The 21759-nt window shown below is 51.3% G+C and overlaps 1 protein-coding gene across 8 annotated transcripts in view; it reads left to right on the top strand.

Annotated features, from left to right (window-relative positions):
• FRMD4A (FERM domain containing 4A) overlaps positions 1–21759 on the top strand; it is a 616236-nt gene that overhangs the window by 589060 nt on the left and 5417 nt on the right. For 6 of the 8 annotated variants that reach the window (XM_055331818.1, XM_055331822.1, XM_055331820.1 and 3 more), the window contains 5 exons: positions 741–797; positions 3329–3566; positions 4199–4366; positions 6742–7592; positions 9704–9800. In XM_055331818.1, the coding sequence (XP_055187793.1) occupies positions 741–797; positions 3329–3566; positions 4199–4366; positions 6742–7592; positions 9704–9800 (1411 nt within the window). Of the gene's footprint in view, positions 1–740; positions 798–3328; positions 3567–4198; positions 4367–6741; positions 7593–9703; positions 9801–12023; positions 21665–21759 lie in introns of those variants that run through there. The other 2 variants (XM_055331825.1, XM_055331824.1) reach the window with 1 other exon arrangement.

Genomic DNA, 21759 nt, shown 5'->3' with positions numbered 1-21759 from the left:
GAATTAGAGGAATAACCCCAGTTCTTCTTAGTTCCTTAGTTCCTTGGCGTCTTATCTCTTGAGATAAAACTTGGAACTTTACACCTGGCACCTTTTGCTCATTTTACCGGGAGAGTAGAGCAACTGCAGACAAACCATGCCACCCTAGCTGGGCCTCAGTTTCCCCAGATGTTAAAGGGGAAGGATCATTTTGACCCCTGACTCCCTCTTGGGTGTGTCCCCATGGTTCACCAGTATCTATAAAAACCAGCTTTGCAGAGAGAGGCTGTACTTAGCAGGTTGTTTTCACTACTAATGACTGAAGTTTATGGAGGGGACGTTTATTGCCATAAGAGCAAAGCCAAGTTCCTCACCTAGTTTCGCATGTAGAGAAAGAGCAGTTCAGTTCCTTTGGTTCAGTGGGAACGTGCCGAGATTGGGCCAGGACGCTGATGGGCTGAAGTGGGCCAGGCGGCCTTTATCCTGGCTTTCTAGCCCCTCAGCGCTGCAGGGCCCCGTGAGACAAGGGTGCCGACACAGACGCTGGGCCACAGTGCAGCATCAGGCCTCGGGGATGACCAGCGCCCCACCCCAGGGACCCCAGAGAAATGCCAGGCGGCTTGTTGACTGTATTTCATGCGTTCTTTCCGCTCAGAAAGAGGAGGATGTGGGATGGTCCCAAACGCATGATCGTCACAGGCTGGACGGTGTCTGGGGGATGTGCTAATAAACTCATAGGCTTTTGCGTTTTGCCTCCTCAGATGGAAACATTGCCAGTGAAGACAGTTCCCTCTCAGATGCACTCGTGCTAGAGGATGGTAGGTTGTCCGTTTCCTGACTCAGAACTCGGGCCCAGGCCGAACAGGGATGAAGGTGTGCGCAGTCGGGCCGGCCTGGTGGAAAGGCAAGAGCAGGCCGAGGCGGGGGCCGGGTGCCCCGCCAGCCCCTTGCCCCAGGCGTCAGCTTCTGTCTGTCGGAACCTGAGTGTTTCCAGCGGCCCACGGGGAGGGGCTGAGGTGACCGTCCGTGAGCACTGGTGTGTGGTGTGGTTGCCACAACCACGTCTGTGACTAAACACCATGCGCCGTTTCCTTTTGAGTCTCCGTTGTTTCTGGAGGAAAGTCGTGGACTCTGGTTGGATCACAAGTCAGAGATTGAAGCCTCCTAGGAAAGCCTGGGGGTGGCGGGAGGAACACCGGGCCTCCCCGTCTTCCTGAGAAATAGCAAAGACCAAAGGGAATCTAGTCCTTCTAGATTGCTGGTCAGGCCTTGAAATTGTCTATTTTCCATTGACCTCTGAAAACCCAGCAGTTATTGGTATATTTTCTTGGGAAATTCTGAGAAAAGCAGAACCGATCTCCCACACCTCTGCACCCTCCCCCAGGCCACCACCACCTCACACGGGGGTAGAAAGGATTCCAGGCACAGGACCATCTCTGAGAACATTCCTGTGGGTTTAAGCCAAAACTTGGGAGGCCAGGACATTAATCACATGGAAATATATTAAGTGGCAGTTAATTTTTTTGCCCTTTGGGGAACCCTCGTGTGGGCAGTGGTAAGTGGCTGTTTAGACAGAAAACATAAACCAGTCTACCCAACCCAGAGTCTGGATGATCGCGGCAAAGCTAATAATAGGGGCTATTGATGTGGGGAGAGGCTGGCAGGGTATTTACCCGGTGGCCTTGGCCTTGCTCTTAGCAATCAGGTGGTAACATTTCCATTGTCAGCTTGGTTACATGGGTGGGGAGGGGAGGGAGCATGGCTGCAGAAGAATAGGGAGAGGTGTTTTTTTTTTTTTTTTAAGATCTTATTTATTCACGAGAGACACAGAGAGAGGCAGAGACACAGGCAGAGGGAGAAGCAGGCTCCCCGTGGGGAGCCCAATGCGGGACTCGATCCCAGGACCCCAGGATCGCGACCTGAGCTGAAAGCAGATGCTCAACCACTGAGCCACCCAGCCATCCCCAGGAATTTTGACTATGGGAGATCCAGCCCCAGTTTGGGGCTCTGGGGATGGCAGTTTCTCCAAAGGCAGGACCTAGAATGATTTAGTGAGAAGAGAAGACCAAGAGGAGAGTTGGGGGAGGTGCATATTGTTGGCAGCTGAGAGGACGCCTCCTTGGCCTTGAGTCCCCAGACCCCCACGCCCCCTGCAGGCTTGCCCCTTGTTGGGGGGGGGGCTCTTTCCTTCACTGATTACCGTGGGGGTGGGGGCAGGTGGAATGGAGAATTAGGCCGTGAGAAGAATCCTGGTGGGAAATGGATTGGGGGCCAAGTGGAAGGTGGTTGGAGGTTTTGAGGTTTGCTTCTGTGAGGTATTTCCCTTCACGCTCCCCCGTCCGCCTTCACAAGGAACCCTGAATTCTTTCTCCCTCCCTCCCCCTGCCCTCTCCTGCTCCCTCACTCCCCGCCTGCCCCACCACCGGGTTCTCCACACTGTGGACCTCCCCTAGCCCCTGCCAGGTGGCTGGCCCTCAGAAAGGATTTTCATCCTGACACGTCTGGGCCTCCGAAGTTTCAAAGTCTTCTTAGGCCCTTCAGACCAAAGCCCCATTCCTCAGCATGAAGGCCCCCCATCAGCTGGGCTGCCCAGCTCATCTTGGGGGGGCGCAGCAGGTCAGCCCCAGCAACCCGACTCTGTTCCTCCTCCTCCCCAGCCACTGCCCCAGCTGCCCTGGGCTCTCCCCTTCATCCCCTCTGCGCCCCCCACCGCTGAACTCCCCTCGGCACCCGGCGGGCTGACTGTGGGTCCCACAAGCCAGGGAATAAGCTCCTTTCACTCAGTATGTGTAGCCTGGCTCCTTCCTGCAGAACCTAGGGCTGGTCCAGGGGGAATCTCGGGAGCACGATCCAATACAGGCGCGAGGAAAGAGAGGTCCATACCCGGGGCCCCCCACAGATACTTACGCTCAGCACGTCCACTTGGCTTCCCCTGTTCTAACGAGTGTTTGTTGAGCACCTGCTGGGGGCCAGCGGCCTCCTAGGCGCCGGGTTATGGAAATGAAGGAAACAGTCCTCCGGAGCTGCAGGTCCCCAGAGCACCTTAGGCGCTCGCTGTCTCCGGAGAGACACTGTGACAGTGTTACAGGGACCACGTTCTGCTGTTGGCTCCAGCTGTAGCTCCTCAGAAGGGAACCTTCTCTCCCCAGCGAGGGCCGCTTGAGGCGGGGGTTTGGTTGGTTCTGGTTCCACCTGTCGTGGCAAGCGGGAAGCCGTCGCTCTGGCCCAGGCCGGGGTGGGGAGGGGCACCTGCCCGACTGCAGGGGTGAGGGGTGGGGGGACGGGGCGGGGCTGTCTGCGTCGGTGGGGGGGACCCTTGCTCAGTTCGTCTCTCTCCATCTCTGTGCAGAAGACTCTCAGGTCACCAGCACACTGTCCCCCTTACAGTCTCCTCACAAGGGACTCCCTCCTCGGCCACCGTCACACAACAGGCCCCCCCCTCCGCAGTCCCTGGAGGGGCTCCGGCAGATGCACTATCCCCGCAACGACTATGACAAGTCCCCCATAAAGCCCAAAATGTGGAGCGAGTCCTCCTTGGATGAGCCTTACGAGAAGGTCAAGAAACGTTCCTCCCACGGCCATTCCAGGTGAGCCAGGTCGGCGAGGGCCCCCGAGGTCACAGGACAAGCAAGCCGGGGTGGCCCACGGGAGGGCGCCCGCACCCCGCTCACAGCCACCCCGAGGGCGCGGCCCCCCAGCCGCAGGTGGGGCGTGGGGGCCCGGGAGCTGCTGTGCGATGATGCGGGAGTTGGGGAGGAAGCCTGGGCAGCGCCACCCTGAGTGGCAAGGGACAGACCCCGCATAGGAGCCCCAGCGTGGCTCGGGACCCCGCCCCCCCCACCCGCCCCTCAGCAGGTTTGGGGCTGGCTGCTGCTGCCTGAGAGGGTGGTGGGTTTCCGGCCTGTTTCTCTGTTTTTCTCCTTCCCTTTCGCTACGCTCTGTCAAGCATAGCTGGCAGGGCACGTAAATATTTGTTGGTGCAAAACGGAAACCAACCGTGGTCGAGGGCAGGGGCTTCACGGGACGGTCCCACTGCCTGCTGGGGGCAGGCTGATGAGGCTGTGGTCTCCCGCCACCCTGGGGTCAGGCATGCCCCCACCCAGGCTCCGGGGGTGATGCTGAGTAGCCCCGTAGGAACCCGAGGGAGAGGCGGGCTGTCCCCTGGGAAGAGGGACGGTTTTGTCCGGCGGTGACTAGCCCGGTGTCCTCTGGTTTGCAGCAGCCACAAACGCTTTCCCAGCACGGGGAGCTGCGCCGAAGCCGGAGGGGGCAGCAGCTCCCTGCAGAACAGCCCCATCCGCAGCCTCCCGCACTGGAACTCCCAGTCCAGCATGCCGTCCACACCAGACCTGCGGGTCCGGAGTCCCCACTACGTTCATTCCACGAGGTGAGTCCTCCCACACCAGGCCGTTGGGCCACCTCCCTCCCTGGACCGGACGTCCAGGCCCCCGACTGGGCCAAAGGACTGGGGAGCTAGTGGGGTGGGTTCCCGTTAAATCGAAGCAGGATGGAAACCCCAGCCGGCAGCGGAAGCCCACGTTAGGTGAGACCTGTTCTTATCCGGGTGTTCATGTCCGGTGAGCGCCAAGAAACGCCTGGAGAACCCCCAGGCTTCTGGAGGCAGCAGGCATGGAGTGAACTCCCCACCCCTTTTTTTTTAGAATTTTATTTATTTATTTATTTAATAATTTCTATGTGGTTTTTTTTTTTTAAGATTTTATTTATTTATTCATGAGAGACACAGAAAGAAAGAGAGGCAGAGACACAGGCAGAGGGAGAAGCAGGCTCCATGCAGGGAGCCCGATGTGGGACTCGATCCCGGGTCTCCAGGATCACACCTCAGGCTGCAGGCGGCGCTAAGCCGCTGCGCCACTGGGGCCACCCTTTTTTTTTAAATTTTAAAGATTTGTTGGAAGTTTGTGTATTTAAGCAATCACTACACCAAATGTGGGGCTTGAACTCACAACCCTGCGGATAAGAGCCGCGTGCTGTGCTGACAGAGCCAGCCAGGCGCCCCCCCACAGAGGGAGCTTTCCTAACCAAGGAGAAGGCAGGCCGGGCCAGCCAGGTAGCGGGGAGGCCTCTGGAACCAGGAGATCTTCACTTTGTCGTCCTCATGTATCTTCCCACCGGTGCCTCAGTTTATCCTGGATTTTTTAATGCCTCAAGGTGTGAAACCATTGAAGGGCAAAAGGAACAGGCAAAAGTGAGGCTGTGAATCACACCTTCATTTTCTGAAAAGAGGCCACACCAAAGCTGTCATTCTGTTTTATCAAAAACTGTGATTGCACAGGACTGGCTCAAAGCATGGATTTATATAGGATAAGATTGGGCTCTGCAGGCAAGGCTGTCCCCTTCACCCTTTCATGTGACACATACTTATCAAGTGCTCTGAGGTGCCAGGTACCACCGACCAGGCTAGAGCAATGGACGAAGCCGACCACGCTCCAGCTGTCAGCGGAGTGTTTTGGTGGAGGGAGTCATGAGAAAACAATATATGTCAAGCGGTAATAAGTACAGAGGAAAAAAAAAAAAAACGAACAGGGCAGGGGCCACACTGTGGAAAGACAGACTCTGTTAGGTGGAAGCATCAGGGACATTTGAGCAGAGACCAGAATGGATGGGGTGGCAAGTTCGGAGGCTGTTATCAGGCAACAGGAGGATCAGAGAGCGTCAGAGGCAGGCCTGCACTTGGCCTATTCCCCGGAGGCCAGGAGGAGGTAGGACCAGGGAGGAAACTGAGGCCCGAGTCCTGGGGTGCCCCTGTCTGTGGACTCTGTTCTACCATGAGTGACAGCAGGAATTCCCCTCCTCCGGTCCTTGGCCAGGGCGGCTGCCCTGACTTTCACGGGTGTCTAAGCACTGTCCCCAGCCCCCATGACCTGGGTGGATGTTTGGAGTGGGGACTGGTGGGGGGGATTATAGAGGAAGCAGGGGGCTGCTAAGTAGTTGCATCAGTCATTGTGAAGTACTCGTGTTCTAGCCGCCTTCCTTTTTAGAGTTTCAGGGGAATGGAAATCTATTTTATGTGGGTTTCATAATAGTATTTGGTGAATGCTGTGAAGTGCCCTCTGCGGGACTGTTTTTTATGACCTACAAAAAAAAGGGGGGGGGGAGCATTTCATCTGCTTTGAGACAATACCAGAATAGGGATTCTCGTGGTTCTCCAGAATCCCTTTCCAGCATTAAAAAACAGGCCAGGCTACTGGTGTCTGTTTTTTCTTTCTTTCTTTTTTTTTTTTTTTTTTTTTTTTTTTATTTATGATAGAGAGAGAGAGAGAGAGAGAGGCAGAGACACAGGCAGAGGGAGAAGCAGGCTCCATACACCGGGAGCCCGACGTGGGATTCGATCCCGGGTCTCCAGGATCGCGCCCTGGGGCAAAGGCAGGCGCCAAACCGCTGCGCCACCCAGGGATCCCTTTTTTTTTTTTTTTTTAAAGATTTTTATCAATTCATGAGAGACCCAGAGAGGCAGAGACACAGGCAGAGGGAGAAGCGGCCTCCCCGCGGGGATCCCAGGACCCCGGGATCACAGCCTGGGCCCAGGGCGGATGCGCCATCGCCGAGCCCCCCGGGGCCCTACTGGCGCGCGTTTTCGGGGACACCCTTCCGTGGGTGCGGTGTTCTGTCGGGCCCCTGGCGGTCGGGCCAGGCGGTCCCCGCCCCCGCCCCCGCCCCCCGCCTGTGTTCTGGTGGCGACAGCAGGCCGCGCGCGGGCTCCCCGGGCCCCCCCCCACCCACGCCCGCGCCGTCTCCCCGCAGGTCCGTGGACCTCAGCCCCACGCGGCTGCACAGCCTCGCCCTGCACTTTAGGCACCGGAGCTCCAGCTTGGAGTCCCAGGGCAAGCTCCTGGGCTCGGAGAACGACACGGGGAGCCCCGACTTCTACACCCCACGGACTCGTAGCAGCAACGGCTCGGACCCCATGGACGACTGCTCGTCCTGCACCAGCCACTCGAGCTCCGAGCACTACTACCCGGCGCAGATGAACGCCAACTACTCCACGCTGGCCGAGGACTCGCCGTCCAAGGCGCGCGCGCGGCAGCGGCAGCGGCAGCGGGCGGCGGGCGCGCTGGGGGCGGCGAACTCGGGCAGCATGCCCAACCTGGCGGCGCGCGCGCCGGGCGGCGTGTACCTGCACAGCCAGAGCCAGCCCAGCTCGCAGTACCGCATCAAGGAGTACCCGCTGTACGTGGAGGGCGGCGCCACGCCCGTGGTGGTGCGCAGCCTGGAGAGCGACCAGGAGGGCCACTACAGCGTCAAGGCGCAGTTCAAGACGTCCAGCTCCTACACGGCGGGCGGCCTGTTCAGGGAGAGCTGGCGCGGCGGCGACGAGGGCGACCCGGGCCGCCTGACGCCGTCGCGCTCGCAGATCCTGCGGACTCCGTCGCTGGGCCGCGAGGCCGCGCACGACAAGGGCCGCGCCGCCGTGTCGGACGAGCTGCGCCAGTGGTACCAGCGCTCGGCCGCCGCGCACCGCGAGCACAGCCGCCTGTCGCACACCAGCTCCACGTCCTCGGACAGCGGCTCCCAGTACAGCACCTCCTCCCAGAGCACCTTCGTGGCGCACAGCAGGGTCACCCGCATGCCCCAGATGTGCAAGGCCACGTCAGGTGAGCCCCAGGAGCCCCCGGGCGGGGCAGCGCGGGCCCCGGCGCCCCCTCTCGGCCCGCGAGGTCAGGTCGGGGCGGCGGCGGGGCCCTCGGGGGTGCGCGGCTGAGCGCGGCTGCGGGGTCCCAGCTGCCCCAAGGTCCCATTGCAGTGACGTTGGGCGGGGACGGGAGCCATCTGTGCAGGGTGCTGGGGGTGCTGGGGGTGCTTTCAGGTCCCCGACACCGCCTCTTCACACTTTGCCGACCCAGTTAAGGGGGTCACCTCCTCACGCGTGCTAAGAGTAGTGAGCGGGCGCCGGGATGCGAGAGTGAACATGCACACCACCGCCCTTTGCTCCGGAGCCACTTCCCCTTTCCAGTGCCTCTCTGGGAAACAGCAGTGGTGACAGAGGTGACCCGCAGGGCTCTCAGCAGGCGCACGGAGGGGGAACCAGAGGCCAGCAGCTCAGACGTGACCGTAGGAAAGGAAGGGGAGGATGTGCAGACGTAGTAAAATTACTTTTATTGTTTTTTTTTGGTTTTTTTTTTTTTTTTTTTACTTTTAAAGATTTTGTTTATGTGGGAGAAAGAGAGCATACGTGGGAGGAGGGGCCAGAGGGAGAGGGAGAGGGAGAAGCAGGGAGCCGGATGCAGGGCTCCGTCCCAGGACCCTGAGACCACGACCTGCACCAAAGGCAGATACTTAACTGACCGAGCCACTCAGGCACCCCAGTAAGATGATCTTTTTTGAGACACACACACAGAGAGGCAGAGACCCAGGCAGAGGGAGAAGCAGGCTCCATGCAGGGAGCCCAACATGGGACTCGATCCCGGGACTCCAGGTTCACACCCAGGGCCGAAGGCAGGCGCTAAACCGCTGAGCCACCCAGGGATCCCCCAGTAAAATACAAGAGTAACATGAGTAGCAAACAGAAGGAACTCTGAGTCAGGGCCTTACCTGAGACGGGAGAAAGTTAGGTGAAGGTCAAGACTGGGGGGAGGGCAGAAAAGGGGGTTCACCTCTGAGGAACTGGACGGACCTGAAATGAATGGGACAAAGAGGCAGGACGGGCTGGCTGCCCGTGCCCGGGTGCACCAGACCTCTGGGCCCCTGCCTTTCGTCCCCGTCGACTCCCTTACTGTGGCCCACTGGCCAAATGACAGGTTCCAGGGATGAGAATAAAAGTGATTTGGGCAACCACGACGAGACAACCGTGGACTTGAGGTCCTAGAGCCTTCTCCGTGTCCCTCCTCGGTCTCATAAGCCCAGAGAATTGTGCCCTGGACTTCCCAGGGGGACCTTGAAAGGAACGGATGAACGCATCACCCGAACCAAAGAGCAGGAGCCTCCCTCACGGCGTCAGGAGCCGCAGCTGGCCGGCGGGCGCGGGGGTGCTTCTGTTCTGTCGCGGTTGCAGCCCTGCCTACAGATTGGCCTCACCGACAGGCTCAGCAACTCTCTGGGAACACGTGAGAGGACAGATTTTAAGAAGCTGTTTCTCAGGTTTACTGATCCTTCCCGGGAAAGCAGAGGACGCATTCAAGCAGCTTTACTTGCTACTGAATTTTCCCAGCTAGAAAAATCCTACCCACATCGTTAAACCCCTAGTAGTCGGCTTTGGATGAGCTGTTCCATAAAAGCCCTGCACCTTTGGAAGTGTCCCCAGGTGGTCGATCATAAGCCTAAAATGACAAAGAGACCAAGTACTGAGCACCTTTCTGGAAGTTCTCTGTTCATAGCACGATTTTTGACACCAGGGCTACATCTGAAGATGCCTGGAGGCCTCTCTCCCTGGTGTCCAGAAAAAGGGGCTCTCTGGCTCAGCCCCGCCCAGGTCTCCCGCAGAGCTCGGGGGCCTTCAGAGTCTCTGCCGCAGTGGCAGCTGTCGCCACCCCTCTGGCCACCTGCTAGTGCAAAGCAGGGACCGAGGATCCCCAGGTCAGCTTGACTCAGAGTGGAGCTGCATGCTTTGGGGAGAGAAAATGGAAATGGCCAAACGCGGTGGGGAGGGACGGGTATCTCCCCGCTGTGGCCCTGCTGCGGCGTCCTACCGGCATTTCTGGAAGGAAGCTCAGCTCCTTCACCTGCCCTGTGTCTGACCCCTGTCTTTTCTGCGTCACCCTCTCTGCAGCTGCCTTACCTCAAAGCCAGAGAAGCTCAACACCGTCAAGTGAAATTGGAGCGACGCCCCCGAGCAGTCCCCACCACATCCTAACCTGGCAGACTGGGTGAGTCCCCTTTTCAGGCCTTCCATCCTCCTCTTACCGGCTCTAGAATGATCCTTAGCATTACTTGTTAGGAAGGATGTAATAAGGATAAGATCCTAGTGACAGGAGGGTTTATCAGCAGAAGCATCATGAGTGTGTGTTCTCGGGAAGCTGCCTCCTTCCCGAAGAAGCTGTGTGCACACGGTTCCCACCCACGTGGTTGCTTTCCATCGCTGTCCCTTTAGACGGGCCGTTCTCTTGGCTCTCGCTCAGCGCTGGCGGCGGTCCCAGGAACGTGGGGGCAGCTGGGTGCCCGAAGTCAGACTGCACTTCCGTGGTCACAGTTCTAGGCAGCATTTGAGTGGATTCAGATTCCATCAGGCCGCCTCAAAGGGCCAGGCGAGAAGGGAGAGGGGAGAGAGGATCCGGGCATCAAGCGCCTCGGCGTGTCCCGTCCTGCAGTCGGGATGTTTCTGAGGGAAGAGGACAGGAGGCTCAGAGCCCGTCTCTGTCCTGGCCACCTGCTTGTTCTCACCAAACAAAGGGGATTGGGTGCAGGTCCTCTGAGAACCATAGGAAGTGGTCCACAGCAGAAGGACGAAACCAAAATTCGGGTCCTTTTATAGCTTTCGCGGCAGGCCTAGAGCATTCTGATCTCGTGGACAGTTAGGATGTTCTGGCTCCCGGAGTCCAGCAGAGACAGCTGCTGTCCTCACGATCCCTGCCTCTGCTCCTCGGACGTCACCTCCAAATGGATGTTACGTTCCGTCAGTGGCCATTGGGTGAAGGAGCGAGGGGTCCCTTATTCCAGCTTTACTCACTTCCCAGTTTGCTGGAGCACCAGTGGGGATGTCTGGGAAATGGGACAGCTGTGTGTGAGTGGGATCATCGCCAAACAACAGGACCCGGATTGGCTCCACTGACCACATTTCAGGCTCCCGTGCTTGACAGAGCTTTTGGTTTTTGTTCATTTGTGGTGATTTTAAGCCAGGCTTTAACGGGGCCTTAGCGTTTGACGGAAGTGAAGGGGTGCTAATGGTTATTGACTGCTTGCTGTGTACCCAGAGGCTGGGAGCTTTTTCTAACGTGGATGAGTTCACGTACTCCTCACTGCAACCTCGCAGGGACAATACACAGACCCTTTGGTTTTGTAGAGGAGGCTCAGAAAATCCAGCTGGAAGAAGCTGCGTTCTCTGATCGTCCAGTCTTGTCTTTTTCCACCAGGCAAGTGATCCTTTGAGTGCTGTCCCCAGACCAGCAGCAGGAGCATCTGTGCCCTGCTCCCAGCAGGACCATCTTGTTAGAAATGCAGCCTCTGGGGCCCAGCCATGACCTACTGCGCGAGAAACGCGGGGGTGGGGCTGGGCAGGTGGGTTTGAACAAGGTCTCCGGGGATTCTGCAGCCTGCCCCAGTCTGACTGGCCGGAGCAATACCCCCAGCTGCCTCCTACTCCCTTTGAATCAGGAGAACCCACAGTCCCAAGTGCAGGGATCTCCTGTCCACTCCCACTCCTTGCTCTGTCTTTTGGGCAGCAGCTACCCACCCCACGCGTCCTTATTCTAGACCATCCTAACCCTTCCTTACGTAGCAGCCACACACCAGCTCCATATTGTGTGGTCCGGCAGCTACTTCAGGCCTTGGGCCCCAGAGTTTCACTGAGAAGAACTCAGAAAAGGCCTGGTCGGCTGTATAGATGGCACCCCCCAGGGGACAAACCATTCCACCCAAAGAAGGACCTTCAGGTGGCAGGCTGTCTGGATCGTCCCCATTTTCTGGACCGTGCCCGGTCTCCCCTGATCCAACCACCTGACAGCAGGCCTGAAACTGGTGAACACGCCTCAAATGCCCACACCCTTGAGCTGACCTCGAAGCCTGCGTTTGACCACAGAGCTAGTCAGGGCTCAGGACAGTTTATGAACAAACTGGAGACAATTTTGGTCCTCGAAGCGAACCTTTATCAGGTGGAGGTGAATGATCATTAACAACCGGTAACTCTTCTCTGCGATTAGGAAATGAGAAATGGGTAAAAAGTGCCAAAGCCTGCCTGCCTCACAGAACTGAGGAGGCCTTTGAGTCACTCGTGGGGGTGAAAGTTCTGCATGCTGATACGCTCTGTCACTAACGCCTGGGTGTAGTCAGCTGATCTCTCCAGCGTTATTAATAAGCTACTAATCATGTCTGTGTCAGTTCCTCTCTTTAACATGACCTCTCTTCTCTTCCTTCTTCTGCTTTCCTTTGTTCAGAGAAGCAACAGAAAACTCACCCATTATGGATGGGTCTGAGTCTCCAACTCACCAAAGCACTGATGAATAGAGGTACCGTAAGGGAATGTTTGGTTCTCCTAGCCCTCCCCCCTTCACTGCTCATGAGTTTGTGTGATCTCAGACGTGCTGCATGTGTGCCCCCTGCCCATTTCGTAATTTCCAGAAGGAAACTTCTGAATGGTGTGGGAGCTGTTACTTTTATGTCTTATTTCTAGATACCTGTGGAGCTCTGTTTATATGTATGTGTTTACATCAGATGGTAGATATTCCCAATGCTGTTCCCCAGAAAGGACCTCAGAGTATGTTTTAGCCTTTTCCAGATTCTGCGTACACACTGGCTTAGTGACCATGGTTTAGTCCATGGAAAGAAGAGCATCCTGCAGTTTACATTTCAAAGCACCTAAAGCACACCGAGTTGACCTAGTCCCCTGAAGATCACCCATGATTTTATCCAGCAGGGACAGACGTATACTCTGCCAAATGCCCTGCTTTTCAAAGTGTGGTCCATGCAGGAGCTTTGCAAACATCATCGCCTGGGAGCTTGTTGGAAGGCCAGACTCCTGGGCCTCCTGAATTTGAATCTGCATTTTAATGAGATCCCTGGGTGAATCAAATGCACCTTCAAATTTGCGAAGGACTGCTACAGTGGGCTTAACACCTGGTCTGGTTGTGGCTCCTGGGGACCAGGATCTAACTGGCAGATGAAATTTAAATAGCATTTCAAGAGTCAGCTAAAAAGATAAGGATACCATTCAGAAGTGGAAACAAGTTGTAAGCTTACTCAGCCAAAAAATGGAACCCTGGCTATGTTCCCCGAACCATGCTTGAGACCAGAGTTCAAGTTCAAATCCGCAACTTGAAAAATTGAACAGGAGCCATACAAGGAGAGTAAAGAAGTGCAGGACTTCTGTATTAACTACTCTGAAACTTTACAGCATCCCAAGGGGAGTAGGAGGACTCTGGCTTCAGGGAGACACCTCTAGAACTGGCTTCCACGGCCTGGCGTGGGGTTGAGGAGGCAGGTAGGGGTGTGGAGAGGACATTCCAGGGGCAAAAAGATGCAGCAACAGGCAGAGGTGTTCGGTAAACAGCAAAAAGCTTCATTTTGCTATAGAGAAAGAGCCAGATTTCTCCCTTAAAAAGTAGGGTATGCCAAGATCCTGAACAAATTAGGTGAGAGACCTGGAACAGTTTTTGTTGAAAGTCACCCGAGTTGGCTGATGAAGGATTAGGAAAACAGGGGCTTAGCCTTCCAGAGGAAGATGGTGTTCAAAAAACAAAATTCAACTGAGGAAATAAATCTGAAAGACACTATTGGCTTTATTCACCAATTCATGAATTGGGCAGCATCTAATCCGGCAGGTCAAAGGGAGCTCAGAGGAGCTAATGAGACTTTTACAGGCAGAAGGGAGCAGGAACAAGGGACAAAGTCACTTTTCTTTAGGGCATGACAGGGGTCTATCAGGCCCATGACCTAACTCGGGCTGACCAGGTGACTGACGGGTTTAAGACTCCATTTCTGGAAGATCTGATACTCATTAAGTCAGATCTCAGTTTGGTGAAATGGGTCTTAGCATCAATGACTCCATTTCAGGCCTATTTTCTGGTTTTTAACAGTTCCTGTGGTTTTGTTTTTGTTTTTGTTTTTTTGCTGAATCTCTGCCTGGTATTCACAGGTTCATTCTTCATGTTGGTCTTTCTCTTTGTTCCTTTTCTCAAATTCTGTTCTTAGAGAGAGCCTTTGCTGGGTGGTTTAAAGCTTTTGAGAGGAAAACGTGCATCACTGAGTCATTATTAGAGCAGAATAACGCCCACTGTCTAGAGAGTACTTCAGAGCCATGGTCCCCAGGACCCAGACATATGTTCAAGACCCCACTGAAGGAGTCCCTTTCTTAGCCAGCTGGCTTGCATACCGATCATGTGTAGGGGAGTCTCGGCTTCCCCAGAAGCATCTGTCCAAGAGCAGCAAGTGCTGTTGGCCGCGGCACAGCCTCCGCTCAAAGATAACTGAGGGCTCTCCGATCATCAGAACGACTTTGGCAGGGAGCCTAAGAACTTGTGAGGTGCAGCTCTTGCTCTAGCAGTCGATTCTGCACCAGCTGCGAGGGTGAAGGAGAGGTCCCCAAGTGCAGCCTCGCTTGCACTTCTATCTGGGGGGCGTGTAGGATCTTGCAAGGGAGGTGAACTTTGAATTATGAATGCTTCCTTCTCATTCCCAACTGAATGGGCTTAGGGCTCAGAGGAGGGCAGCCTTGGAGGCCAGTAAAACTCAGTCTGTAGATCCCACAGGAGGTTTTATATGGTTACCCTTGCCTTGCGTCCCTTTCTTTGGCCAGACCTTGGATGCAAAGTTGCCTGGGACTGGGGTTCTTCACTAGGGACTGTGACCTGAGACAGAGGGGCCGGGTTTGGCCCAGAGAAGCTGAAGCATTGGCAGTCAGGCAGAAGCCTGAGACAGGCAGAGCTACAGGAGCATTGTCTTCTCGGGCCAGGAAAGAGGTGGACAAAAGAATCAAAGACCTTCACGGAGTAAGACTTAGGGAAGGATGGTCAGAGAGGGAAGGAGGAATGGAAACCCCACACCTTGGGAAAAAGCTGTCAACCTGGATGTCCCCCGTGTCTCTTCCTAGGCAATTTGATTTTGAGGCCTCCTGCTTTTGCACTGGACCAGAAGTCAGATGGAGCTTTCTCAGTCATAAAATGTGCACCCAGGGCTCAACCCCTTATGATTTGGCAGTAGTGTCAGGGGTCGAGCGTTCTTGGTAGGGTTGTTTTCCATGAGTCTGTTTTGTAAAATCATCAGAGTAAAACAAACAAGTGGCTGTAAATGACTAAACACATAAAAGTGTTCAGGTCTGAGTTCATTCATTATAATGGAATTGATAAGGATATTTGGTTACTTCTATGATACGCAATATTTAAAGATAATAACTAGAATTAGGAATAACATTATACCAGGACATACCAGATTTCTAGAAACTTCATACAGTTTCAAGACCATTTATATTAATAACATCTATACAAATACTCTAAGAACGTTTTTATCACTTATTTGACAAAGCTTCCCATGTAATTTAACATAGCAAGTAAACCTAATTAGTGTAACATCTTTTATAAGGTGAAAGACAAATCCTTGGAGATTTTCCAGGGACAGTCTAGGGAAATCTCAAAGTTACTTTCAGGTCAGAAAGACACCATTGTTGGTTATGGGAAGTTGTCAAAACATCAACAGGTTTGAAGACAGGATCACGGATCCTTATGAAAGAATTATCTACCTAACCAGAGTGACAAAGGCGAATAATAGTCGTGAACAAATAGTTGGGTCTATTAATATTGAGAAGATCAAGTTTTCTTGATAAAGACCACAGGAAGCATGGTAAATTATTTTGCTAAGACACAAAATCTTTGCTGTCCAGGCAGATGACTTAAAAGGTGAAGAATCCTTCATAATTGCTTATCAAAAGCAGACCAAAAGTCCAAGAAAACTTTGTCCTTTTAACAGAAAACCAAATTCTGTTTTTGCACCCGTGTACTTTTGATATTAAAACTCATTTAAAAACTTAAATAAGTCCATTCCCATCTTAGCCAGCTTGACCACACATCACATTCCCTTCCCAAGATCCCTTTCCCACAAGCCGCTTAAATTTTTTTAGATCCATTCAGATTTTGTTCCTTATTTATTTATTTTCCCTCATTCTGGAAGAACCAGTCATTTTATTTCCCTTGCCTACTCTTCATCCACAGTTGTTTCCTTTTATTATTTCTAATTTTAGTTACACATAGGGATGAGAATTCCTCATTCCTAGTAAAAACTAAAAAGCAACTGTGAACTGTTTACACCAACTTTCTGTGGATTGACAAACTTATGTAGACACTTCATGATTTCTAGAAGTATATTCTTCCTCATGGCACAGAACTTATTTACTAAGAGACCCAAATATCTTTAGGCCCTCTGTAAAAGGAAGTGAGAAGTGGATGAATCTGTGTTCAGTAATTAACAATTCATTATTTTATTTGGAAATTGTCTAGATACCATTGGAAAGTCCATCCTTTAACTGTAGCTTTAAGGTTTCAACTTACCAAAAAGATTTTGGAAACTATTTTCTACGTAGACCTAACATAAGCATAACAATTATTGAAAAGTTCATTTATAAACCTTTATCACTTTTATCTATTTAATTATCTTGTTAACAATTTTTAGATTACTCAGTCTCATGAGCATTAGATATCAGATTATCTTTGTGGTGACAAATTCTGTAACAGAACATGAGCTTATATGACTTTTAGTTAACCTAGGAAGGAAAGAAGTATTCTATTTCATGCTGTTAACTCCAAAGACATGCCTATTTTATTTAAACTAACCAACTTAAATTAGCTTTTATTAAGATTACATTAGATCCCATGAACTTGAAAGAAATTTGGGTCTTTATTATTCTGAGAGTACACATAATTTGTATAGCCCTTGTTTGTCTTTAAGCCAATTAAATGGAGCTCTTGACAAATTAATTTTGGTAATACCTCCAGAGGAGAGAAGCTCACACCTGTGTAACTTGCATGCACAGACGTACAAAATCATAGAAACAAAGACCTTACAGCTTTTGTTTTAAATTTTTTAGCTATGAGACCGGGAAATAATGCAAAACCCACCAGTTTAAAAAAGAACGGTTGGATCCAAATTGTGCTTTTGGCAAAAGGTTAAGATGACAGGCTGACATGGCTTAAACTTTTCACATGTTTGTGAAGACAAGATTTTTCATTTGCTTAGTTTCAAAATAACCTTTCCAGCCCCACTCCCCGGGCTCCTTTTCCCTTTTTTTCTGCCCCTTTTCCCTTTTGATAAGAATAACCTGGGTTCCTAGAGAAGACCATACAGAACACTTACATCGCGACGGCACAGAGGAAGCACAAGTTCCTCCAAGACGGAGTTTTATTGTCCTGAGGCCAGAATTTCACGGTAACTCTAAGCCTATTGAGATAGATGGGAGAGTTTGGGGCTTGGTAAAAATGCTAGGCTGGCTCTGAATTGCTTCCACTCGAATCGCTGCACATCTGTTCTTATAAAAGACTCAATTCCTAAGAAATCAGGGAAGCCGACTCTCCTTTGCCAGCTTCTGCCACTTTTCCTGGGCCCTCTCCGGTAGGCTCCTAAGCAAGTGGCACTTGAAGTAGAGCATATAGCCCTGGTATCTTCCAGAATTGGACAAGGCTTTCCATGAATTTCAGTTGTAGTTTTCTGTTGGCTGTTTCATGGAGTAACCAGTAGCAGGTGACCAGAAAACCCCTCAGAGTCCTGTCAACTATGAGTAGGGCTCCTGTGCAGGCCCACCTTTGGGGCCAGTAACAGGGCAGACTTTTGCTTACGACCATGTGGTCTCTCCAGAGTGGAAAGGCACTTCAGAGGATTAGTTAGATCATAAGTACTCAGAGTAAAAGAGGTTAAAGGCAAGTAGTAAGACCATGTCAGTCTTACCATCTTTGGTTTTAGCTTCCTCTTCTTTCATTTTTCATTATCCTCTTGGAGTGACTGTTTTAATGAAGCTATTTTGGAATCATGAAGCCTTCTGGAGCCTTCCACATGCCAGTGAAAAAAAGTAGTTCATCCAGTTTCATTTGGCAAACCTTGCTTTCAGGTTCACTTAAATGAATGAACTTGTCTAACTGGAATGTTCCCAATAATGTCTAACAACCTCAATAAGGAGGCCCACTGAGGCAAGCTCAAATTACCGGAAATTGAGTTTATTTGGGAATGGCGGAAAAATTCAGTTTGGGAAATGCAGGCTGTAGCAAGCTACAGGTGGGCGCTGAGGGCTTGGGGCCACCTGGATTTGCAGAGTGCAAAGAGGGAGAAGTCTAGCCAGAGTGTAAACACATTCATGGGCTGGAGGACAGGAGGAGATCCTAAGCATATGTTCGCTGGTTAGGCAGTAAGTCTCAGTCTTCTGTAAGTCGGGCATTTATGGAAAATCAGTCTCTGAGTTCTGAGGGCACATGCATGAGATTCTTTAATTTCCTATTCTCTGGTTTCATTTTAGATTGAAATCCTTTCACATTCTCCACCCTTGCTGAAGATCTTTTGCAGAAAGCATTGCTGATCAACCATGTTGTTTAGGCATTATTTTCCCTTTTTTTTTACCTTGAGTCCAAGTCCCTTGGAGCCGAGGAAGACCATCCTCAAGTGTCTTGTGCCCCAGAGGAGGGAACTGGAAAGTGGATCTCATTGGCCCCATTTGAACAAGCAGCAACGTCAAAAACCAGACCATGCGTATTGGCAGGGGTCAGGGAAGTTCAGAAGGGCGTGGATAGAATTGGCTTTCCTTTGCTGATTTATGGGAAGAGCGTCATTTGTGTAAGGATAGCTTATGTTTCCTTATAAGAACCTGCATTGATGGTCTCCGTTTTGTCCTTGACATAATTCCATCTTAGTTTGGTTCTACATTTCCCCTTTTTGATCCAGCAGTCACCCAGTACACATTGCCAAGTGTTTTTTGCATGGACTTCGCCTTTTGATGAAGGTTCTTCACATTGTTTCTTTTTCTTCACCATGCCATGAATGGACCCCTTTTTCAGGGTGAGAGCTGCTTCAGGAAGAGCAGCAAGCAAAAGGCCACACTTGAGCAACTTCTAACACTAGGTCAAAGCAGCAGGTCAAGGCAAGGAGACTTTGTCAAGGGTATACATGTGAGACATTTGCTTCCCCAAGGCTTTGAAATGCTCTCAAGTTTGTTATTTTTACAAAATTAAAAAAATCACACCACAAAATGACAGGATAGAAAGACCCAATTGTAGCGTAGATTTAAGCCATAAACCTAATCTTTTTGGGAATCAGCTGAATGAATCAAAATGTCAAGATGAGTCAGATTGGACTTCCAGTGTCCAACTGTTGTAACCAATGGGAACCTCGATGTCCCCAGAAGTGTTAATCCAAGTCTGAGTGTTGATTGATTATGACGCATATGTCCTGTTCAGCTAAGGCTGAAGGGCTGGCTGACGATCAAAGACAATCCTAGGTAGAGAATCTAGGGAGTTATGCTGGGTGGCTTTGGCCTGAGCATTAGAGTTGGCAGTGGCTTGATGGATTAAAGCGAAGTTTGGGGTCCTGTCCTCATTTGCACCCACTCCTAACCAGGGAAATAGGGATCGTGAATGCTTCCCGGTTTCCTCTAACTTGACAGTGTAAATTCAGGAGAGTTGAGCAGTGAGGTGGCTCAGTTTGGCTGTGGACAGTTAGGGGTACAGTGAGAGAACCGAAGAGATATTGCCTGCATGTATGCCAGTCTGGGCACTCGTAGGTCCAGGAGAGTGATGACCACCCCGGACAAAGAGGAATCCTATTGGGGCACAGACCACTCCTGCTAAAACAGCATTGTTCTGTTGGTTTTAAAGATTGTATTCATTTGAGAGAGAGAGTGCATGAGCAGGGAGGAGGGGCAGAGGGAGAAGGAGAAGTGGACTCCCTGCTGAGCAGGGAGCCCATCGTGGGGCTCATCCCAGGACCTGGACATCATGACCTGAGCCAAAGGACATGCTTAACTGATTTAGCCACCCACGCATTCCTAACAGTCTCTTCAGCACTGTTAATACAGTGACTCGTTTGTATAGATTGTCACATTTGCTTGTTCAAGCCCAGAGTCAGTTAGGTTTTAGGCACATTCAGGAAGCCAATCTCCTAACCTTGAAATAAAGAGTGGCTCTAAATTCCTTGCAAAAGCAGGTGCTGCTTCTGGTGAAAATTCTTTGTGATCAGGGGTAGATCTGATTTAGATAATCATAAGAACATGGTGATGCCAATGTACAGTGGTGAGCAGACGTATCTGTATCTAATGCCAGATACAGGTATCATCAGAGAAAGATAAAAACAAGGTGCTGGGAAGCCTGACTTTAAAGAAGTTTATATAAACTGTCGTGGGGCAGGGGGTGGGGGGCCTCCATCATCATGGACAGATCAGTTTTCAAAGGCAAATCCAGCAGTCTGAGAGGTTATCTCCCTTGGCAATTGCCTGGGAGGTACAGGGGAGGGTACAGTCTTTCCAAGTCAAGGAGCAACAGGAAAGAGCAAACAAGAGGAAGAAAAACACAGAAGTGGAGGAGTCTGATGAATTTTTGCCCATCATTTCATGGTAAAGGAGAACCAGTGATACAGGCCTGGTCCGACATCTTGGGAGAGCAGGCTCCATCCGATGCATCGGCTGCTGGCACCAGAGATCTTAAGTTTGAGAGCACCAGTGATTTCGCAGCTCCCTTCAGGTCCCGTGAGTCTGTAATCGGGACAGATGAATCCAGGGGCAGATGCAGGAATTGGTGAGCAGCAAGCTCCTTTCAACCTAGGGGAGAGGGAGTCCTTTACCTGATATCTCCTGCAGTGTGAGTATTCTCCAGGACGTGGCTCATGAAGGGACTCGGAGGTCAGGGTGTGTTGTTTTGTTTTTTATTTATTTATTTATTCATGAGAGACAGAGCGGGAATGAGAGAGAGGCAGAGGGAGAAGCAGGCTCCATGCAGGGAGCCAATGTGGGACTCGATCCTGGAACTCCAGGATCCCACCCTGGGCTAAAGGCAGGCGCTAAACCGCTGAGCCACCCAAGAATCCCCCCAAGGTGTATTCTTGTTCAGCATAAGCTTCTTGAACTTGTGTCAGATATTTCTGGCAACAGAGTAAGTGGCAATATTTTAATAGGTCTTATTGGACAATTGGAGAGTCAGAGTACAGGGAAGGAGGCAGATGCGTGGATCTGCCAGTTACCATTCTGTAGGGAGCAAACTTTTCAAAAGGATAGGACACTAGATGCAAAAGGACCAGTCACAGCATCTTGGTCCAGAGAAATTCCAGAAGTTTCCTAATGGAATTTTAATGACACCATTAGTCCTTTCTTCTCGTCCTGGGGAGTGAAGATGATAAGGCATATTGCCACAGAGGAAGGACTGTACGCGCTCTGGGATTACTGGGCCAGGAAGGTGACCGCACAAAACTGGGGGGGGGGGGGTCACCCTGATGGTGTTCTCAAATAATTTTTTCGATACAAAACTGGCAGTGGTTTGTTGACAAGGAAAGCTGCTACCCAGTGAGAAACAGAGACCATGACCGATACGTATTTGTTCACTTAATTACGTTTACGCTAATCATGAAACTTCTCAAGACATTAAAGTACCTTCCTTGCTAACAAGTTTGGTAACAGAGATAACATGAATTCAAATCACTAAAAGCTGTATCTCTATGTTACATTTAATGCTGATAACAAAGGCATTCCTACTTTAAACCTACAAACTTGAACTAGCTTTTACTTAGGATTATCCTAGATCATATGAATTTGACAAATATGTGGCTTCTGTATTTGTGACAGTTTAATAAGTCAACTTAATAAGCCAATTAATTAAAACTTTTACAAATTAACTTTGGCAGCACCATCCAGAGATAGAAAAATGTCACCATTTACAACATGCATGCCTAGACATAGAGATCTCACAGCTTTCATTTTAAGTTTTAGTCATGAGACCAGTATGAACGTGCAAAACTGACTAGTTTACAAAAGAACAGCTGGATCCAAATTACATTTCTGGAAACTGGAAAAAATTAAAGTTACCTGCTTAGGTGGCTAACACAGTTGTGGAGAAGACATTTAAGATTTTTCATGCACCTAAGTTCCAAATAGCCTTCCCTCCTTTTTTTTTTTTTTTTTTTTTTTCCCCTTCTGGCAGAATTACCTCCCTGAAGATGACT

The sequence above is a fragment of the Nyctereutes procyonoides genome, unplaced genomic scaffold (assembly GCF_905146905.1).
Source record: "Nyctereutes procyonoides isolate TBG_1078 unplaced genomic scaffold, NYPRO_anot_genome, whole genome shotgun sequence".
NCBI classification, from domain to species: Eukaryota; Metazoa; Chordata; class Mammalia; order Carnivora; family Canidae; genus Nyctereutes; species Nyctereutes procyonoides.
The sequence above is the reverse complement of the archived record's forward strand: the minus strand, read 5'-3'. Positions and strand labels throughout refer to the sequence as shown.